Source organism: Octopus bimaculoides, chromosome 1, assembly GCF_046866305.1.
Source record: "Octopus bimaculoides isolate indiv1 chromosome 1, ASM4686630v1, whole genome shotgun sequence".
Taxonomy (NCBI): domain Eukaryota; kingdom Metazoa; phylum Mollusca; class Cephalopoda; order Octopoda; family Octopodidae; genus Octopus; species Octopus bimaculoides.
Genome location: NC_142928.1, coordinates 72,658,376 through 72,680,713, shown reverse-complemented (window position 1 = coordinate 72,680,713; position 22,338 = coordinate 72,658,376). Strand labels below are relative to the sequence as shown.

Sequence of the window (22,338 nt, the reverse complement as noted above, 5' to 3'; positions counted from 1 at the left end):
GGGATCGCAGTCCTGTGAAGAGTCCCGTTTCGAAAAAGATCATAGTGATCACCTTCACTCTCTTACTTGTTGCAACTGTTGTTGGTTTAGGTGTTGGCAGTAAGGTGATTTTACCCTACTTGCTTGAGGAAATAGAAAACTCTCTAATGTTCGGAGATACCATACCTGTAACACTTTGTGATCTACCTTCCACTACAACTCTCATTTGGTGTACACTTTAGGTGAATATTATCGGAAATGCCTGTTAAAATGCCTGCCATGAAGAGTAGCATTTTTAGCCACAGTTGGACTACCAACCAGTCATAGGAAGTAGCCGATTTTGTTTCGATTATCTCTTCATATTCTTTCAGAAAGTAGTATGTGGAGAAATTTCAAGTATTATGACTCTGGTTACGTGTCGCCAATTATAGGATAGCAAGTGGAGATAACTTTCAGAGGCGTATAATATCATTATATAGCTCCTCGAAATTTTTGCGTCTGCTTACATATGATATAGCCCGCCATACTTCTATCAAGCACTTTTCTCTATTCTTGCAACTGATGTATTTGTAGACTATATAGGACATCATTTTTCACTCAATAGTTTCTCCAGAAGCATAAACATATCTATTTCCACGATGCATGCCTTTTGATTTTGTCTCCTTGTTGAGGGGATTATACATAACCAAGGACAGGCTGAATACGTTTGCAAACAAAATGTATTTATGCTGATTTTCTTGATGAAACAACTTTCGTTAATAATATTATTAGCTCGTATGACAATCTCTCTCCATGCATTTGTGATGATTGGAGGTGTCGCTTTCCTAATTTTCGGTAATTAGTGTATCAAAACTATGTCCATTACGCTACCTATGTGTAAATTTGTTCACGAGGATGATTCAGTGTTTGGTTGGTTGTTTTTTCCTGTTCTTGTTCCTGCACTTGCTTCTGTTTTTGCAGTTAGGTGGTTTTGCTTGTAGTTGTGATAGCAATAGAAGTTATTTTCTCTCTCTCTCTCTCTCTCTCTCTTTGCTCCAACAAAGTCTCGGAGTATTAGGAAAGAATGAGTTTATGAGTGTGTCCGAGAGTTTTTGTATGAGTATGTGTTTTGATGGTCTAAAAGATTTTGGGGGATTGTTTTTTGTTGTTTTTTTTTGCTTACAGTAGTGGTAGAACTATCTTTTGGGGCTGTGTTATGTTGTTGTTGAGGGTGCTTCTGTTGCTGTTCATGCTGATGGTGCTGCTACAGAATGTGCTTCCTTTTTTGTTGCTGCTGCTGCAGCTCCCATTGTTAATATTGTTGCTGTTGTATTTATGGAGTTGGCCGCAAGGGTTCTTTTCTTGCATTTCACTGTTAGCAGAAAGCCCTTAGAGGTTTGTGGCTTCCCACATTTGTAGTAACTGTGCCTCCTCTTCTCGACCGTTCATACAGATAAACATATATACATAAGTGTGTATGTGTGTGTGCGCGCGTATACTTGTGTGGGCGCGCATGCATGTATCATTCCTGCTTTTATTTAAACAACTCGATGATGGCTTGACATTTTTATTATTGCTTACACCCGACTAATTTTCTTTCCGTAGCTTCCACATCTCCAAGATGGAAATTTCGTCTGCATTGACCAAAACATACCCACGATCTACTTGACGCTTATTTCAAGCGGTCCCTCTCTTCGTCAGTCGTTGGTTAATATATGTTGGTGTGAAGATTAAATCTTCACTCTTAAACGGGGGAAAATGCCTTGTGCCTAAATTAGAAATATGTATTGCTACAAGATATACGCCAACTCTATTACAGAAAAGAAATCTTTCCTAAAGAGATCATGCGAATTAAGCAAAATAATTTTTTTAAATATTAGACGGAAATAGATTCTGGATAATTCATTTCATAAATAGAATATATGTTTATCTTCTAAGTAGAGAATAACAGAACAAAGATGATAGCCTGGAAAATAATTGAGATATTTAGAAACAGTCTATTTCAGTTTAGCAGAAATAACAATAGTTGGTAAGACTTCAAGTTCATAGAGAGCAAAAGTATTGTTATGAATTGGTCAAAATGACAAAGGCAATAACCTCTATCGCTGAGCAGCTACAGTACTGGTAGCCTTGCAAACTTGCAATCATATATAAGTAAACTGTCTTAGGAGAGATAGAGCTTCTTTAGCCAAAGTAAAGTCATTTCAGATCGCAGAAGAAAAAAACTATGCCTGAGATCTGACTCCAATAAGATATGTCTTGTTCTAATATCACAGGAGCCTCTACGTGGTCGTTCAACCTACTCAAAATAGTAGCTAAATCTCTCATCACAACACACCCTACCGTTTTAGAAAAGGGAAAGGACACTTTGGATAATGTAGTCTTAGATATCCCTAAAACATGGGAATGATCATAACTGAAATATTTCTGATCATAGGTCTACTCAATCAGAGCTAAGCCCAGGGTAAAATAACAAAGAAGGTTCTATTTTTCTACTTTGATGTTGCAATAAGTCAACATGCCTTCCGGTTTAACACCACAACCTGAATACCTTTAGGATAGTTTAACTTAGTTGAAAACAGTCAAGCTTCCTGTCTAAGTATAACACGTTCTACTGAGGCACTACTTTCCACTGCACTTTCCTTTAAAGAACTCGTGAACTCCACATTCCCCTCCTCTAACCCTACTTGTCCTGTATCGCTTTTCTTTTCCAGTCATTTTTACCGCGACTCACCCCAGTATTATGCATTAAATATTTCACCTAATCACTCCTTTTTAGAACTGCAAACCTATAGAATTCCTACCCTATCTATTTTTGTGGGGGGGGGGTCTTTTTTGTGGGGTGGGGTTAGATTCGTTTGTTGTTTTCTTTTTACGTACACTCATCAACAACCACACCAATACCAGTCTCGGAAGTCATGCAAAGGTCATGACCATCGACTCTCGTCCTCTGACTATTTTATAAAAAAAATATAAATTAAGTGTACATTAAAAATATTATGGAATTAGATTGTTGCTAGGAGAAAATATTTCGGATGTTACTATAATCAAAATAATAGATTGCGTTAGTTTACTCACAGATTTTTTTTTTGTCGTTATCACATGTTTATTTCCTTTATGATCATTAGTATTATTTATTAACATTGATAATGACATTTATAGCCAGCTATAAAATGTCGTTATTTGCTTCGTCGATAAACAAAAATATCAATCTTCATTGTCATAAATACTTTCCGATGAGCTTAGAAACCAGTACAAATAATTGGTGTGCTAAGAATCTTCTTTGCAGAAAGATTCAGAGTAATGAGGTCAGATGTTTTCATAACATGATTAATATTACATTAAGTAAATTCAAATTCGACTACGTCCCTTGTCAGTGAAAGTAATTAATCATGTTCAACTACTCATACCTTCACAAATATCGATATGAACACAACGGAATACATTTCTATTGAAAATATTATCGCAGTACGATATATCATCATTACTTAGTTGAATGAGAGCTGCCTATTCAATTTTTGACAATAACGGTTTATTGAATTAAAATCCTATATTTGAAAAGTTGAAATCAAATCTACGATTGCATATAATTATTACTTAATCAAAATAGCATAAGTCTGCGAGAAAATGTAAATGCGTTTTAATGTTCTTTGTTCATCGATCATTTCGTGATGATTCGCGTGGGTTAACGTTCATAGTATTATTACGTGGTAAAAAATGTATCTGTGAAGAGATTTTATATTGTAAATAAGCATCTGGCAAGTCGAATCTCAGACTTGGTATTGATTCCTGAATTTTTTATGTGTGAATGTGAATGTGAATGTATGTATGTATGTATGTATGTATGTATGTATGTATGTATGTATGTATGTATGTATGTATGTATGTATGTATGTGAGTGAGTGAGTGAGTGAGTGAGTGAGTGTGTGTGTGTGTGTGTGTGTGCGTGTGTGTGTGTGCGTGCGTGTGCGTGTGCGTGTGCGTGTGCGTGCGCGTGTGCGTGTGTGTGTGCGTGTGTGCGTGTGTGTGTGTGCGTGTGCGTGTGTGTGTGTGTGTACGTGTGTGTGCGTGTGTGTGTGTGTGTGCGTGCCCTATTTTTTTACTTGTTTCAGTCATTTTGACTGCAGCCATGCACTGGCACGGTCTTCAAGGGCTTTAGTCGAACAAATCGTTCTCTTTTGCACAAAACCCAAGGCACACACACAGATATATATACATATATGCGACGGGTTTCTTTCGGTTTCCGCCTATCAAATCCACTCACGAGGCTTTGATCGGCCCTAGGCTATCGTAGAAGGCACGTATCAAAGGTGCCACGCAGTGGGACTGAAGCCAGAACAATGTGGTTGGGAAGCAAGCTTCTTACCACAGTCACGCCTGCACCTATATATATATATATATATATATATATATATAGTTTCAGGCAGTAATCTCAAAATATCTGACTTTGAAGATGCTCTCTTGTTCTTTTAATGAAGTGTCCTGTCCGTTATATCTCAGATGTGTTCAATAGGTTTCATATGTGGTGACTGGCTTGGCCATGGAAGCTTTTTAATGCCATTCTCATCCAACAAATCTTGGGTCATTTTAGCCGTGCGACAAGGAGCTCTATCTTCCATTAATAAAGAGTCTTCTTTAATCATTTCACACCACTGGAGAAGATTAGAAGGAGTCCTTTCTGCAATATGGACACATATTTATCCGAGTCTATGTTTCCCTCATACTCCCCCAGTTCTAATTAACCATTGCTCTAAATTGCTCTCCAGGTCATCACAGAATAGTTGCCGTGTTTCATTCCTGACTGCAATCTTTTCTCATTAAATTCTTGATCACAGAGTTTCCAGACCCACACTCGACCATTGTCAGGAAATGCAGCAAATCTGAACTTATCAGAGAATATGACAGTGTTCCAAAATGCTACTGGCTTCTCCACCATCTCACTGGCCCAATCTTTTCTCCGCCTGGTGTTGGCTGGTCGAAGAAGTGGCTTCCTTCTTGCTGCTCTGCCATAGTAACCAAGTCTGTGGGGATACCTGACAGCTGTTCTGGGACTGACATCAACTTGTACTGTTAGGTTAAAGGTCTTGCAACGAGGATTAGCCTCCACACTTCTCTTAACAAAGAGAAGGGTCCTGTCAGAGGGCTCTGGTTGAGCTGAGCGCGTAGACGTGGACTCTTCTTCTCTGGTGAATTGCGCAATCACTCTATTAACTATAGAAAGCAGGAGCCCAAGGTTTTCTGCGATTTTACACTGCCTATGTCCACTTTCAAAATGACCCATAATACGGCCTCTTTGAAATTCAGGCACTTCAAAAGCTTCTTTTGTACATGGCATGATTAAACAATCACATATAGAACCTGAAACATGAAAATGTCAATTAATAAAAAATATAAATCTTTATAAGTTAGAATAAACATAAAACGATATTTTATGGGTTGTCTATTTACTTCTGCCGCGCGTGCGTGCGTGCGTGCGTGCGTGCGTGCGTGTAAAGAAAAAAACGGGGGGAAAATTAGGTGTAAATCCGTGTTATGTCAGTAAACTTCATTTAGGGGGCTACTCTTTTGTACGATGTACGCCGTATCTGAAATGTTCTGATCCTGATAAAGTCTTTCCTTGTTCAAGTTTGAGCACAGCCAGTTTCTTTCTGAAAGGTATGGGGAGTGGGTAGAGAGAGAGAAAAGGAGAAAACCTGAAAGCGGGAGAGGTGAAGAATCGATCCCAGTAATGGATTAAATCTTTTACATAGTCGTGGTGTAATATTTTGATGGCAGCCACAGTTGCATTACACGAAGTATTCTTGAAAACTAAATTATACAATGCTGGAGGTTCCTAGTATAATACAAATAGAACAAATTAAGATTGATATTTGTTGTTAACATTTAAGCTGTACTAAGTAAATGAAATCAAGAAATTTAGAACAGGTGACAACGGCGTTAAGACAGCACTTTAACATATACATTCCCTGTCGATTGGCAAACGATATTAACATATTTTCTTAGTAACTCCTTGCAAACAAAAACGGTGTGGCTGAAAGTGTTTCGGTTTACGTACGCCGTTACGCACTTACGCAAAGCATTTTTCAGTTTTACTTCTCTTTGAGCATAATAAACACAATCTAATCTTATTTTCTGAATATTTTTTGTAATCTGAAACTGGACTTGTAATTAATACAACCAACTGAAAGAATAACTTCGATCTTCAGTTACTCATTCGAACTATTCACTCGTTTTTTATAGCGTTTAACTTTCTGCGGCTTAATAAAAAACTACAAAAATATCATTTTATTATACAGTTCTTTCATATTTCGTATTTCCTATCAAGTTCTGATAAGCTACTGAAAGAGATAAAATAACATGAAAAAAGAAGTATTTTAATTTAAAAATTTAAAAATTTGAACGAAGAACTTCAGTAAATGAATTAACCTGAGTTTCTTGTGGGGATTTTATGGTTGAGCTTTCAAAACTTAAATGCAATGATTATATGACGCTTAAAACTGCAAGGTAATCAGCTTAATATTATTCTATAACATTTAGCTATCGCTTGTAGCACCCTTCATGTGGTTAATGATTTAAAGGGTTTAATTAAACAATAAAGAGACAGCTATGTATGATTTACAATGATTATATATTAGGCTTAAAGCTGATAGATAATTGTTACCTTCCTTTGGGGATATTTAAATTCCATCTCACTAAAAGCTATGGTCTCTCAGCAGAGAACTACACTATATTATTCAGAAGAAATTAACTAATACATATGTATCTATGTGTGTGTGTGTGTTAGCTGTCTGTAATTACGATGTAGTGTAATGGATAGAATATCAACCAAGTATATTAACGATATTGAATTAATCTACTCTGAAGCGATAAATGTTAAAGATAACTCCGGTTCATATGGGAATCGAATTGCGTGACGCCGGGAAAGATAAAGTAAAAATATTTAACCCGACAGCCAATCGTCTCCACTATAATCAATGTAAAATAAAACTGCTTCTTTCGGACATAAATATGGAAATATTTGTACTTTTCAAAGTGTGTGAATGTAAATGAATAAGTCGGGAATACGTGTTAATCTTCCACAGTGGCTTTCCGTACAAACTGATATTCATTTTTGGATAAATTTATAATGAAACATTACTGTAGCCAAGAAAATTGTAATTAATAAGAAATTTTAAATGAAAAAGAGAAAATTTATAAATCTATATTGTGAGCGAAGGAAACATAGATTTCTTATTTTTAGTGAGAGGTGCACATCAACCTAAAGTCTTTCACTGATATAGAGACCATGGAAGAATGAACAAGGTCAGAAATTTAAAGAGTGAGATAAGTCGATTAAAAAGACTTCAGGATTTAACTGGTACTTTATTTTAGTGACCTAAAAAATATGACAAGCAAACTCAACTACAGTATGATTTGAACTCAGAACATAAATGTCTAAAACTAGAAACCCCCAGGCATTTTGTTTGTCACTCTACTGTGTCTACCAATCCCCAAAAGTAAACCTAAGTATATTATGCTATTTTGTTACAGAGACAGTATTTGGGGCGAGGTGATATAGTCTATTATATCGAACCTTTCGCTTGATCAGAACTTATTTTGTCGAGCCCGGAAGATGAAAACTTAAGTCAATACCGGCAAGATTTGAACTCAGAAGTTAAGGAGCTATAATTAAACACCATTTGGCCTTTTAGTGTACGTTCTAGCGATTCTCCCAATTCACGATTCGATTAATTAATTGCAATATTGCTCTTCCTTAATGTGATGACCGGGCAGAATCTTTAGCACGTCTGTCCGTTCTGAGTTCAAATTCCGCCGGGGTTGACTTTGCCTTTCATCCTTTTGGGGTCAATAAAATAAGTACCAATTGATCACTGGGGTCGATGAATCGACTTACCCCTCTCCCAAAATTGCAGTCCTTGTGCCAAAGTTTGAAACCAATATTACTCTTCATTAAGGCGGAGAGCTGACAGAATCGTTACTGCGCCGCCCATCTTTACGTTTTGAGTTCATATTCTTTCAACGTCGTTTTTACCATTCATTTTTTTGAATCGATAAAATAAGTACCAGTTGAGCATGGGTATCGATGTAATCGATTTATCTCCTCCCGTAAAATTGTTGGCTTTGTGTCAAAATCTGGGATCTTTCTGATTTGGCGGACACCATTTGTTTTCTAACGAAACACTTTCAAACTTGGGACACTGGTAGAATGTGTCATATAAAACATATTTTACTCTTAGTGTTGTTGAGAAAAGTTTATATTTTTAAAGTTATTTCGTGTTAAAGTTGTCGTATTTCGGCTATTTCAACCGATCACTGACGTCTATTGAGGTGAAAGCAATTACTGCTGTGGTTTGTTAATAACACGTTGTGGCGGTGTAATGGGATCTTTTCCCTTGAATAGAATTAGTGCCGTTGTTTGTCAACAACAACTATCGGCGGTACTGTTATTTATGACATCGTTCGTGCGTTTGTACTGCTTTTAGCTTTAGGGTTTTAGGGTTAGGATTCGGGTTTTTGAGTTAGGGTTAGGGTTATGAGTATTTTTGCCAAATTTGGTGAAAATCTGTTCGATACACCGCCACAAATTTTTCACTAAATTTGGCAAAAGTACTCATAACCCTAACTCTAACATTAAAACCCTAAACCGCCACAACGTGTTGTTGACAAACCACAGCAGTAATTGTTTTCACCTCAATAGACGTCAGTGATTGATTGAAATTACCGAAATACAACTTTTAACATGAAATAACTTCAAATATAAACATTTTTCTCTGTTCTATAAGACAAAATATACAAGTATACGAAGTTTTAAAGTGTTTCAGTAGAAAACACACGAGATAAGAACTAAAAATTTTTTTAAATGGTGTCCGCCAAATCACAAAGATCCAAAATCTGAGTATTACTATTCATTTTTTGTGGAGGTGCAATGGCCCAGTGGTTAGGACAGCGGACTCGCGGTCATAGGATCGCGGTTTCGATTCCCAGACTGGGCGTTGTGAGTGTTTATTGAGCGAAAGCACCTAAAGCTCCACGAGGCTCCGGCAGGCGATAGTGGCGAACCCTGCTGTACTCTTTCACCACAACTTTCTCTTACTTCCTGTTTCTGTTGTGCCTGTAATTCAAAGGGTCAGCCTTGTCACACTGTGTCATGCTGAATATCCCCGAGAACTACGTTAAGGGTACACGTGTCTGTGGAGTGCTCAGCCACTTGCACGTTAATTTCACGAGCAGGCTGTTCCGTTGATCGGATCAACTGGAACCCTCGACGTCGTAAGCGACGGAGTGCCAACAAGTATTCATTTACAACCCTTTGCAATCTGAATTCACTTTCCGTCCTATCCGATTTTGCTTGTCATCAGTGCATCCATAAAAATAATTATGAAAAAGTGAGATTGACTGAGATCTCTCTTGCAATTTGTTACCTTGTACGAATATTTGAAATTTTTATGAAGCGGCAACATTAAATGCTTTACTGTGTTGGGTTAGGAACATTTATGTTCTGAGTTCAAATCTCACTGATGTTGAATTTGCCTTCACAATTTGCACTTTCTTCGGCACGAAATAGTAAGTACAATCGAAATTTTTAAGTCATGAAGTATTGTTATTCATTAAAATGCAAAAAAGAACATTTATAAACGTGCAATTTCCACAGCTCCTGCTAGTTAATTGTTATAAATAATGGTTCCAAATTTTAGCACAAGGCCAGCAATTTCGAGGAAGTGGGTATGTCGATTACATCGACTCCACTGTTTCACAAGTACTTATTTTATCGGCCCCGAAAGGATGAAAGTCAAAGTTGACCTCAGCGGAATTTGTTCTCAGAATGCGACGACAGACGAAATACCAATTTCTTTATTACTCACAAGGGGCTAAACACAGATGGGACAATACACACATGCGGGGACAATTAACACATGATAGAATGGAACAATGAAATTAAACAATGATGATGGGACGGCCACCCAGCCCCACCCCAGAGCAGCGCGTTATTTCAATTATTTCAACAGTTCTTAGTAGTTCCTTTCACAGTCTTCGATAGTTCTTTTCAAAATTATCTCAATAATTTATCCAAAATAAAACTACTCACCATTTTATATAATCTTTTATTTCATCGTAGTTCACCACTGGAGCACTGGGTTCGAAATTCACCTCGGGAAAGCCTCTTTTAATTTTTTATACTTTTCTTTTTCTATTAAAATCCATCTCGCCTCCTTATCGCAACGGTCCGAGAGGTCCACTTTGACAATGTCTTTTATTTTGGATATCTTCTCTATTTTTTGTGTGTATCGATATGACATCAAATATATGCCGTTCCTATGTACCTCCTGCGTCTGTTCTTTTTTTGTTTTTGTGATTCTGTACTACCATGTGTCTGTTCTTCTATATTTCTTTGTGACTATATGTGTGTTTATCTGTCTGTGGTTCTGCATGTTTGTGTGACTAAGTCTGCATGTTGTGTTTGTGTGTCTGTGTTTTCAGGTTCTGTGCTTTTAGGTTTCTGCAACTCTGCGTTATTTTCTTCGCTTCCGAGTGTATGTATGCCTGTGTGTTTATGCATCTGTGTATCTATCTGTCTGTCTGTGCGATTGTGAGATTGTATGGTTCTGTGGTAATGTTCTGCTGCTGTTATATTCTTTCCTCAGTGATCCCACGATTTGCATTTTTTTCCCTTGTTCGACTTTCGGCGATGAGCTCCTCCTTTCTCACTTCCTTGATTTAGCTTCCTCAAAATCAGCTCTCTGCTCCTCTTCCTGTAACTGTTTCCCTCTCCTCTATCACGCCTTCTTGCGTTTCCATTTCTTTGTTTTCCATTATTTCTGGGCACCTTCTTCTAATGTGACCTCTTTTGCCACATTCGTAGCGCTTTGGAAGTCTCCCCTCCAACATTATGTCCAGTTTGTACTCGTTAGGCAGTTCCAGTATCTCTGGTATGTCACTGTAAACTTTCTGACTTGCTATAAAAAGCACATTCAATCCATATCCCCAACAATTTATTTGTTGGGTTCTGCTTATCATAATTATCCTTACATCTTCTCCTTCTCTTTCATGAAAAACTGCTGCCATTACCCATTCCAACTCTATTTTCGGTGGGATCCTACCCACTCTAATCCACGTTGGACGTCTACCCAACTTATTGGGAAAGAGCATCCAATTTCCTTTGGCGAGTGTTTTATTGGCGTATTTTTTTTTTTTTGCTGCCTCCTCCGATACATATGTTATTTCTACAGATGCGTATGTCTTGCCTCTAGTAAAAAAAGACATCTTCTTGCAATTCCTTCAAACACTTTTCCACCTCCTCCTTCGTTGCATTGTCTATGCTTTTATTTTTCCTTGAAAAGGATTTATATTCCACAACTCCAATTTCCATTTTCGTCTTTTCCTCCTCTGATGGGGTCAACTTTATGTTTGGCCCCTCCTTCTTTATCATTTCTTTACATTTTTCAATTTTCTCAGCCATGTCTTCATTCCAATGTATTTCATATTGCTTCAGCAGACCTGGGACGACGGAAGCTCGACTCCCCGTCGCTGCTGCATACGTCTTCATTTTCTCCATCTCAGCAACGCCCACCAAACAATAGTGGCGTTATACTAAAAAAAAATCGCAGCGAGTAATAACACGTCCGACTAGTAAACTCACGGAGACGAAATACCGATTTCTTTACTACCCATGAAGGGCTATACAAAGAATTTTTTTAAGACATCACAAAACATAAAGACAGTACAAAACGCAAGCATAAAATCGGGGTAACTAAAATAAAATGATAATATGCAAGAATGAAAAAAATGAGGCGCAATGTCCACTCGATCCCCAAAGTCGGGTGGTTACATTTATCCAGTTTTTCACTTTTACGTTCAACGTCATGTAAACATTTTAACGGTTTTCTAACTCAAAAACTTCAAACACTCGCCTTACCTTTCTTCCATTAATCATTGTTACGTCCGTCCTTAACAACTGCAAATAATCAGTTCTAGTGGGTGGTGTCTCCACCAACCATATCCGTTTCGTTATTATATTTTCACCAAGTTCTTTTATGCACTCGAAGCATCTTTCCTCACGTATCAAAATGCATTTTTCAGCACATTTCTCTGGCATTTTCACTCTTATTATTTCTTTTAACCTCTCGACTTTTCTCTCCATCTGCTCGCAATTCTCGTACTTTATCAAAACCCCCTTGTATTTCACATCTTTATCCGTTCTCGCCTCCTCTTCTTGTACATTATTAGTTTCTGGCTTTTTTATCTCTTTGTTTTCCGTTGACCGTTCTTTAGACTTATTTTTCCTTCGCTTTTTAGGGTTAGTAGCTCCATTTTCGTTCTTCTCCTTTGTTTTCTCTGTTTCACACTTCTGTCTCTCTTTTATTTCCTCAGTGTGGTCTACAATTTTTTCCTCCTCTGCTTGTGCTTTCTCTTGCTGTGGCTGTGTGAACTCATATAGGGGGCATTTGGTCTTCATATGACCTCTCTCCCCGCATATGTAACAATTTGGTTTCCTTCCCTCGACTGCGACATTTAACGTTTTCTCGTCCTCCACTTCTATCTGGTAGGGAATTCTTTCTATGTCCTCGAGTGTGGCAAAAAGCCACATTTCGAGTCCAAATCCCACCATTTGCACACTTGATTTCGCCACTGGTCCCAATTCCGGCTCCTCCTTGGTTGCAGCCAGCACTGTTGCAACCAACCACTCTGGTTTAATATCTGGTGTAACTTTAGGAATTCGTATTTTCACACCACTTCTTCCTCTATAACTTGGTAGCAATGCTATTTTTTCACTTCTTAAAATGTTGGTCGCATGCTTGGTTGCCTCTTCTATAGTGGCGAACCTCACCTCAACCGTACCAAACTTTCTTCCTCTGTTGATGTACGTGGCTTCATTGACAATTTCACCCAGGCACTCCTCGATTTCCTCTTCCGTCACCATTTCAATTTTACAGGTTTCGACAGCCTGTGTACCATACACTACTGTCCTCAGAATTTTATTTTCTTTAGTTTCTTTTGGGGTACACAATTTTTATGAGTCTCCCTCAACTTCTATCAAATTCCTGCTTCTGGTCACCTCCTCCATATCCAACTTGATTAACTTGGTTTCTAGCGGCACTGGCTTCCTCACCACAGTGGCCTTGGTATAGCTCTCCATACTGGCGACACTACCACTTGCCATAGCTGGGGAAAATGCAGCAGCTCACGTGAAACGTAACCGTAATAATTCCACAAAAATCACAATTATTTACCGAGACAGTTTTCACAAAGTAACACAACAGTATTCACAATAATTCACAGAGCCGTTATACCGCGAAGCAGTTCGACCGGCGTGCTAACGATTCTGCCAACTCGCCGCTTTATTAAAAATAACAATTATAATAGTTATTCTTTGTGATCTCAAATGTAATTCTGATAAACATTCCTCTCCAATCCATATCTGTCAACCTCAGCTAACAAACAATTAGATACAATAATAATTGGTTTATAAAGTAAACGTAATTTAGAAAAAGGATGTTGACTTAATAAATCAAAGGTTTATTAAATAAACATCATTTCTTCACTTCTAAATTATTGCCTTAGGAAAACATACGTTTTGTGTAAAATCGTATGCAAAGAACTGATTGCTTCGGTGATCGATTTAGTCTAAGATGATATATCGTTGGAAGAATAAAAATGTTTCATCAAAATATTTTCTGTTTTCCAAACTCATTATCCTTACATACGCAATAAAAGACGAATATGTCTATCGTGAAAAGATAACTATGTTTAACGTTAAAAGACATACGTTTATAGTAAATGATTGCTTGGAAGTTATTCAAACATTAATAACATTTAAGAGTTAATAGTAATTCCTTAGAATATTATGTAGTTAATTGTATTACACTCACTCGAATGGAAATCTTGGCGTCCTGCTGTGTGGTTGTTGTAATGAGGAACAATATTGGAAGCATGAAGGTGTTCTTAACTTCATTCTTTGGTTGCTCAATGTATTAGCATAGAAACAACACTTATTTTTCGTTTTGTATTTGTTGTAACATTTTTACATTGCAACAGCAGTCTTATAACGGTCCAGTAATATTTTAGTAGTTGCTTACCAGCTTGAATCTAAATTATTGCTTCTGTACTGTAATTTGTTTACATATAATTCCCAGAAACTGAACTATCGGATAACGAAATTTCAGCAGACAATTTTGATTAAGCTTCGATAAGGCATTGAAAAATTGTTTAGCTGTCATTGTAACGTCTCGAAAGTATGGGTGGCTTACACTACTATTTCTATAGTGACCAACGTCATTTTAATCCTAGCTACGATAATTTCATTAGTATGAATTGGTTACAACCAATATCTACATCTCTTAATTTAGAAATTAAAACTTGGCAATATTCCATAACAGAAGCGATAGAGTACGGCAATACATAACGATAGTTAATTTCATCCCTCTGCAGGCAGATATTAAGTTAGAGGAAGTGGAGCAGCGCTAGTGATAAGATCGATGTTCAGTTTTAAAATAGATTAAAATTTTGACACAAACTGTGACACATTATTTACCAAATTGTAGTCTGTATTTCCCCAATTACCCACTTGATTTACTTTTGTTGCTGTTGTTGTCGTCATCGGGGTTGTTTAGCCTCAAGTTAGTTCTAATTTTACAGACCTATGATAAGAAGTTTACCAGATACGACTATGCATTTTCTCTTGGACATTTCATACCTAGAACTACATTAGCAAATATGTTCCTTCTTGCGAAAGATTTGGTTTCTATTTCCAGTCGGTTAAGCAGACACGTAAAGGCTCTTAGGTCGTTACATGCGTAGTTACATTAAGTGAAAACTGGTACGATAGCATGATCGGTATTACGAGCGGATGGATATTCGACTATGAAATACAGCATTGTTTCTTCAAGACAAATACGGAACAAAATACATTCCATGTCAACATATTAAAATGCAAGAATCGCTATTGCCAGCCATTAAATTAACCGAATAGAATCAAAATTTGAAAATGTAATAATAAATAATTTTATCTTGCTTTACGTTCAAATATATTTTATTCTTCATTTATGTATGAAATTATTATTAGTTCCTACACCCTTAGAAAAACGTGTTTCTTCAGTTTTATCAGCCATTATTGCTTAAAATTATTATTTGAAATTACAAAATAAACAGATAAACCAATAAATTTAGTAGGTTTACTTTTCGATTCACTCGACACTGTTTCGGTAAATTACGGGGAAATATGTATTTTGCTGAAAAGCTACAATCAAAGTGGAACACGTTCAGAGTTTTCTTCCCAATAACTTAAATATATTTTAGCATTTTAATAGCTTAAGGTGGCGAGCTGGCAGAATCGTTAGCATGCCACAAAGCATTCTTCCCGCCTTTACGTTATGAGTTCAAATTCCGGCGAAGTCGACTGCCTTTTATCCTTTTGGGGGTCGATAAACTATTAGGTTGTCCGGAAAGTTCTGAGCATTTTTAAGCTAAATCTTTTAGCTCTTCATGAAAAGACATCTGAAACGCAACACAATTAAAATCTTAGCATTGCTTGAAGAGGTAGTGCATCTTTTCCTTGTTCCCGACTATAAATAGATTTATCTTTCATTCAGGTTACCCTTTATTCACATTTGAAATGGATAAACAAAAATGTCATATTTGCATGGTAATGCTTTTCTTTTTTTTTTAAAAAAAAAAAGGGAGAAAATGCTGCAAAGACTTGCAAAAATATTTTTGAAGCTTATAGTGATGACGCTGTAGGTGAATCAACTATTTGAAGGTGGTTTGCTGGCCTTGTACTAAAATTTGAAGCCAAAATTTTGTATGTATAAGGTAGCGTGCTGGCAGAATCTTTATCGTGAATGGCAAAATGCTTAGAGGCATTTCTTCCGACTTTACATTTTGTGTTCAAATTTGTGTTCAGATTTCATCCTTTCGGGGTTGATAAAATAAGTATCAGTTGAGTATTGGGGTCTATGTAATCGACTTACCCACCTCTCCCGAAATTGCTGGCCTTGTGCCAAAATTTGAAACGAATATTTTTAAATGATTCGATAATTATGTAAATAGACAAATATACGTGAAATTGTCACCGAATTCGATAAATAGCTAAATCCTTCCCTCCCTTCTTTGTTTTCATTCGTTGCTAACAATTAACGGGAAAAGGACTACAGAACAAGGGCAGTGACGGCATAGAAACTTGCAACTCAACAGTGAAGACGCTTATATTTTTTCCTCATAGAAACTGCTGAGATCAATAGCTAAATATTATAAGGTGACGATGAAACGGATGGTATTGCTAGACATTCTAATGAACAACCTGAAACTAGTCGCATTTATAACTAATTAAAAGATATTAGTGAAGCAAATATGAGTGAAGAAGAATTGTTTTAATAACCTTTTAAGCGTGAAGAATATATTAGTATTGAGACAGCTGACGACAGAAATTTCTGCTAGTAAACACGTATTTAGTTTTATATGGTTTGATTATTGAAATATTGTACTTAATACTTCAAATGTCTAACACTTGTTATTTTTATCACATGTTCTAGAGGAATATAAAATAGGTACGCACTTCATAAATGCTCGGTAAGTGCTTCACTTCTGGGACATTTTTGAAGACTAATCTGATTTTTATGTATTTTTTATGATAAATGAAACTGAGGTAGCATATAAAGTAAATCATAAATCGATCGTATAATTTTTAATCTTCACGATTAAATCTAATAAAAGTGTTATTTGACAAAAATGTTATTCCAAGATATTTTTATTAATTGAAAAACTGAGATAAATCCATAATTTCGAAAATTAGATAGTGGCAAATGTAAGCTCCTGGCGAGTCCCTGTGTAATTTCGATTCTACATTTAATATTTTCACTTCAGTTTTGTGGGTAACGTTCTTAAGAAAATTATGATTTTAATATACATTATCCTAAAAATAAAAAAATCTTTACTTTTTAAAGACGCTACTTATTAAATTTGTAAGTTTGAGAACTATTGAAGTTATATATATGAGACATTCACTTTTCTATACTAAATTAAGTTTTCTTCTCACAATAACTACAAAGCTACTAGTGTGCGCGCACATACATCTCTCAAATAAAGATTTTCTTTTTTTGTTTTTGACACAGCGGCCTGCTTATTACAACGAGAAGGATGCTCATGTTGAGTTTACAGTGAGTGCCCAGAGAATGGTCAATGCAACACTGCAGTCCATGAAGCAGAGGTGGTCTCACCCAACAACAAAAGAGCGACACTTACAGAAATATGTCGAAACAACGGAGGGCTCCTTTAATGCCAGGCTGAATAATCACAGATCCTCTTTTAGAGTTAATGAAAGGCACAGTATTAAAACGTTTTGGTGATCAAAAGAGGAAGTAATACCGTATAAAATCAATTGGAAATTGCTATAACGATCTAGACTATATCTGAATGTCAGTAGGCGTCGCAAGCTTGCATGGCGGAAAAAAGAATTCTTCTATTTTTACACAATCCAAGTGATTTCCTGAGTACAAAAAGTGAAATATTCCAATGTTGATCTAATGAACCAAAAATCGTTTTAGCAACATAGTCATCCCTATTCTTGGGTTAGAGAACGACACACACGTATACACACAAAACCAACACGTTTAATCATGACATGCATCAATCCATGAGAGGTAACTTTCTTTTTTCTCCCGGAAAAAATTGTTTCGTTGTTTCGTTCAGGTTCTTTTCTTTAACAACCAGGGTGTTTATATATGCCTCCAACTTCAAAGAGGTTATGCGCTTCCGACCACCATATCTAAAGAGTCGTCAATGTTGTCAAATGCAAAGACGACGAGCTGGCAGAATCGCTAGCACTCTGAACAAAATGCTTAGCGGCATTTCATCCACCTTCACGTTCTGAGTTCAAATTCCACCGAGGTCGACTTTGCCTTTTATCCTTCCAAGATCGATAAATAAGTTGAACACTGAGGTTGATGTAATCGACTTCACTACCCCCTCCGATATTGATGGATTTGTACCAAAATTTGAAATTAATGTTGCCGAATGCAGTAGCCCGTGCGAAAACCGACAGTAACATTCTAACTAGTTATTTGTCTTAACCAGTAATGGATTATTCGACTATATATATATACCCTTTTTTTTATTTTTTGATACGCTAGACATTTAAGCATACACTCAATGATGGACCCAAATACTACTTGTAAAGTCGAAAATATTATTTTAATACTAATAGAGACTGTTACTTCGACGTTTCGCCATTAAAACTGTTCTAAAAAGCCAGTTATAATGGCGAAACTTTGAAGTAAACTGTTACTATTAATATTTCATGTGTACGTGTGCATATATGTATGTTTGTATATATATATATATATATATATATATATATATATATATATATATATATCGTAGACATTTTCTTTATAAATATATCTGTAAGTATGTAGGCAATTTGAGTATGTTATATATACACATAATCTTTAAATTTAATGATTTTGGAATTTTGTGTTTTTGTTTGAGAGGAAGAGATAAGTTGAGAGATTAAAAAAAAAGTTAATTTTAAATTCGCTGTAAGTTGTAGTTCTTACGTGACTTAAATTCATCAGATGAAATCCAATACTTCGGAAGAAGTGAGATGTTTTCAATGATATATGTGCATAACAAGTAGGGTATATATGAGTATGTGCGTGTATGTGTGTGTGTGCATATGTATGTGTGTGTATGCATATGTATGTGTGTGTATGTGGAGATGGACAGATAGATATTATAAACTGTGATTCTTATTATTTCGTCATCGTAACTAATAGTATCACGATGCGAATATTCACAAGTAAATAAAATTTGCGAACTAGATATTTTGAATGTGTGTGTGTGCGTGTGAAAGAGAGTGTGTGTGTGTGTGTGTGTGTGTGTGTGTGAGTATTTATGCATGCCTGTATGTAAAAGGTGTTGATTCTGATATAAATATGAAAGACAAGAGTAGTTGTTGACTAGTTCCTCTTGAATTGACAAAATGTATACCAGATCAAAATATGACAAGTTTAGAGTTATTCAGATGATTTGGAATGCTGCTAGAAATTTCTTCGCGCAATAAGCTTATGATAAACCTAGATAGAAGACACTCCAAAACTTAAGTACCTAGACTGAAAAAAACTTCCGTGTATCCATCCCCAGTCACTTTAAAAAATACAGTACAATATCTGCGCACATACACACATATATTGTTGCTGGCACTCCGTCGCTTACGACGTCGAGGGTTCCAGTTGATCCGATCAACGGAACAGCCTGTTCGTGAAATTAACGTGCAAGTGGCTGAGCACTCCACAGACACGTGTACCCTTAACGTAATTCTCGGGGATATTCAGCGTGAAACAGCGTGACAAGGCTGACCCTTTGAATTACAGGCACAACAGAAACAGGAAGTAAGAGTGAGAGAAAGTTGTGGTGAAAGAGTACAGCAGGGTTCGCCACTATCCCCTACCGGAGCCTCGTGGAGCTTTAAGTGTTTTCGCTCAATAAACACTCACAATGCCCGGTCTGGGAATCGAAACCGCGATCCTATGACCACTGGGCCATTGCGCCTCCACACACACATACATATATTGAGGATAACAACAAAGAAAATATCTACAGATGAAGCTGACCATATTGAGACCGATAGATCAAAAGAATATTAGTGAAACTTACAAATTAAAACAGCCACCAAGTTAAAACACAACCGGTCGGATATTGTTATGTGAGACCACAACGAAACAATATGCTCTGCTGTGGAAATCATCTGTCCTGTGTAAACCTCTGTTTGCTACCAAGCTATAGAGGAAGAAGTTTGAAAATACGAATTCCCAGAGTTACACCAGAACTTAAACCAGAGTGGTTGGTTGCAACAGCGTTGGCTGCAACCAAGGAGGAGCCGGAATTGGGACCAGTGGCGAAATCAAGTGTGCAAATGGTGGGATTTGGACTCGAAATGTGGCTTTTTGCCACATTCGAGAACATAGAAAGAATTCCCTACCAGATATAAGTGGAGGACGAGAAAACGTTAAATGTCGTAGTCGAGTTCACACAGCCACAGCAAGAGAAAGCACAAGCAGAGGAGGAAAAAATTGTAGACCACATTGAGGAAATAAAAGAGAGACAGAAGTGTGAAACAGAGAAAACAAATGAGAAGAACGAAAATGGAGCTACTAACCCTAAAAAGCGAAGGAAAAATAAGTCAACAGAAAACAAAAAAGAGATAAAAAAAGCCAGAAACTAATAATGTACAAGAAGAGGAGGAGAGAACGGATAAAGATGTGAAATACAAGGGGGTTTTGATAAAGTACGATAATTGCGAGCAGATGGAGAGAAGGGTCGAGAGGTTAGAAGAAATAATAAGAGTGAAAATGCCAGAGAAATGTGCTGAAAGATGCTTCGAGTGCATAAAAGAACTTGATGAAAATATAATAACGAAACGGATATGGTTGGTGGAGACACCAACCCCTAGAACTGATTATTTGCAGCTGTTCGCCTGTCTTTACGTTCTGAGTTCAAATTCCGCTGAGGTCGACTTTTCCTTTCATCCTTTCGAGGTCGATAAATTAAGTACCAGTTGCGTACTGGGTCGATCTAATCCACTGGCCCCCTCCCCCAAAATTTCGGGCCTTGTGCCAAGAGTAGAAAAGAATAAATTTTCATTCTGCATTGAGCTTGAGTTATTAGCCCACCACTGGAATGCGCCTACTTCTCTTGTTTCTACCCCTATTTTAGCGGTTTCTTCTCCTCTAAACTAACAGGCTGCGTACCACACGATACACCCATCTCCCGATGTTTTCTAAATGCTATATCGCCTCATCTTCAAGATTTTACTAAAAATTTCATCCACTTTTTCTACCCCAGGATTTGAAACTCTCTACCACTTAGCCTCACCTTTGTTTTGTTTTTGTATGAATCCTCATTCAGACATCAATCGCAGAGACCTCACCAAAATAAAAATGCTTCAAAAATATGATCCTCTTCTAGATAAATTATAACACATTTTCTTGCTAATGTCTTCCTCATTAACCTACATATGTCATGGATGGTGTTCGTTTTATATTCGTGAAAAGCTGATCAAAATGTATAAATTTATAACACATTGTATGAAATAACTCTAACTCAACCGAACATCATTTCTATCAATTTACTCGCCATATACCAACACATTTCGAATACAAAACCATGTTTTTCAATTGCTTTTTAAGTGAGTATACATCTGAACGTTTCCTTGAAGCCATCTTTCATCTACTTACAGTGGCCCGGGAACAAAATTTGCTTAGGGGGTGCAAACTCAGTTTCAAAATTTGGCATTACTGGAGAAGTGTGGATCCGAGTTCTGAGAGTGTGCATGTCACAAATTTGCGCATGCGCCTGCGTTAGTCGTAAGTAGTCGAATTTAGCACACAGGTAAAAAAAACAAGACGCGCGCTACTTGCTGTAAATGGAGGGTGGGTTATCCATCTAATACAAGAAGAAAATTGCAGATTAATTGAATAAAAACATGAAAAATAACAAAATGACATTTCATTGAAAAGTAAACCATTCTGAAAGATAGTTCAGAATGTTTTCAAAACATTCATCTCCAGCTTTTCCCATATTTTATTAAGGGTTAGGGATTAGGGTTAGGGTTTAGGGTTAGGGTTTAGGGTTAGGGGAGGTGAATGTTTTTTCAGTATTCAATGATTATTTTTCACTTTTATATTCAACTTATCTGCAATTTTCTTTTTGTATTACATGGATAACCCCGCTCCTTTTACAGCAAGTAGCACGCGTCCGAGCATCTCGTTGTTTACCTCTGTGTTAAAATCAACTAGTAGCGTGAATCCGCGCGTCTCGTCATTTGCCTTGTGAGCTAAAATTGACTACTTACAACTAATGCGCGTGCACGCACAAATTTGTGACATGCGCACTCTCAGAACTCAGGTCTACACTTCTCCTGTAGTACCCAAAATTTTTACAAACAAGGTGAAGTTTTCTAACTTGGTTATCAAAACAAACAAATGTTCAATAATAATAACTTTTATTATTATGAGGATCGACTGGAGAGTTAACAGGCTGATCAATATATTGTCATAGAATGTGACCAAATGAAGTTCATTTTTAGATATTAGGATCTTTTCTGCTTGATTTCACCTGCTGAAATTTTAAAATTAAGCGAAAATTTTCAAATTTGATATATTGGTGTAATTTTTCCCGTTTAATCTGATGCTATTCACTTATTCCAGAAAAACTTTAGAAAACTGTAACAGAGGTTTAAAGTTTGATCATTTTCCCCTCCATCACAGAACAGGATGTGGAAGCTGGCATTTTGTACAAGGTGACAACATTACAATGTTAAAACATTCAACGATGGAAGTTTTAATAAAGTTTTGTGAAATGTTGGATAAACATACTGTTGGTTTAGTT

At 36.7% G+C, this 22,338-nt stretch overlaps 1 protein-coding gene and 1 long non-coding RNA gene across 7 annotated transcripts; one reads left to right on the top strand and one right to left on the bottom strand.

The window, feature by feature from the left end:
- Positions 1-4,395: 4,395 nt before the first annotated feature.
- LOC128247630 (uncharacterized) lies at positions 4,396-13,233 on the bottom strand. The gene is made up of 2 exons (XM_052967470.2): positions 11,873-13,233; positions 4,396-5,316 (listed from the first exon to the last, which is right to left on the bottom strand). Exons 1-2 carry the CDS (start codon positions 12,875-12,877, stop codon positions 5,296-5,298), a joined length of 1,026 nt encoding a protein of 341 aa, XP_052823430.2. The 5' UTR covers positions 12,878-13,233; the 3' UTR covers positions 4,396-5,295.
- LOC149137583 (uncharacterized) lies at positions 9,786-18,274 on the top strand. Of its 6 annotated transcripts, none has more exons than XR_016241898.1 (3): positions 15,609-16,207; positions 16,485-16,521; positions 17,064-18,274. It is a non-coding gene; the product is annotated as an uncharacterized LOC149137583 (long non-coding RNA). The 6 variants fall into 6 exon arrangements; XR_016241896.1 differs by having other exon boundaries at positions 15,609-16,388; XR_016241899.1 differs by lacking the exons at positions 15,609-16,207; positions 16,485-16,521 and adding an exon at positions 9,786-10,886.
- Positions 18,275-22,338: the final 4,064 nt, after the last annotated feature.

Coding starts and splice junctions, on each gene's coding strand:
- LOC128247630 (XM_052967470.2), bottom strand. CDS start 12,877: ATGGTGACGGAAGAGGAAATCGAGGAGTGCCTGGGTGAAATTGTCAAT. Junction 5,317..11,872: donor CAATGATTAATGGAAGAAAG/GTAAGGCGAGTG, acceptor TTCATGTTTCAG/GTTCTATATGTGATTGTTTA.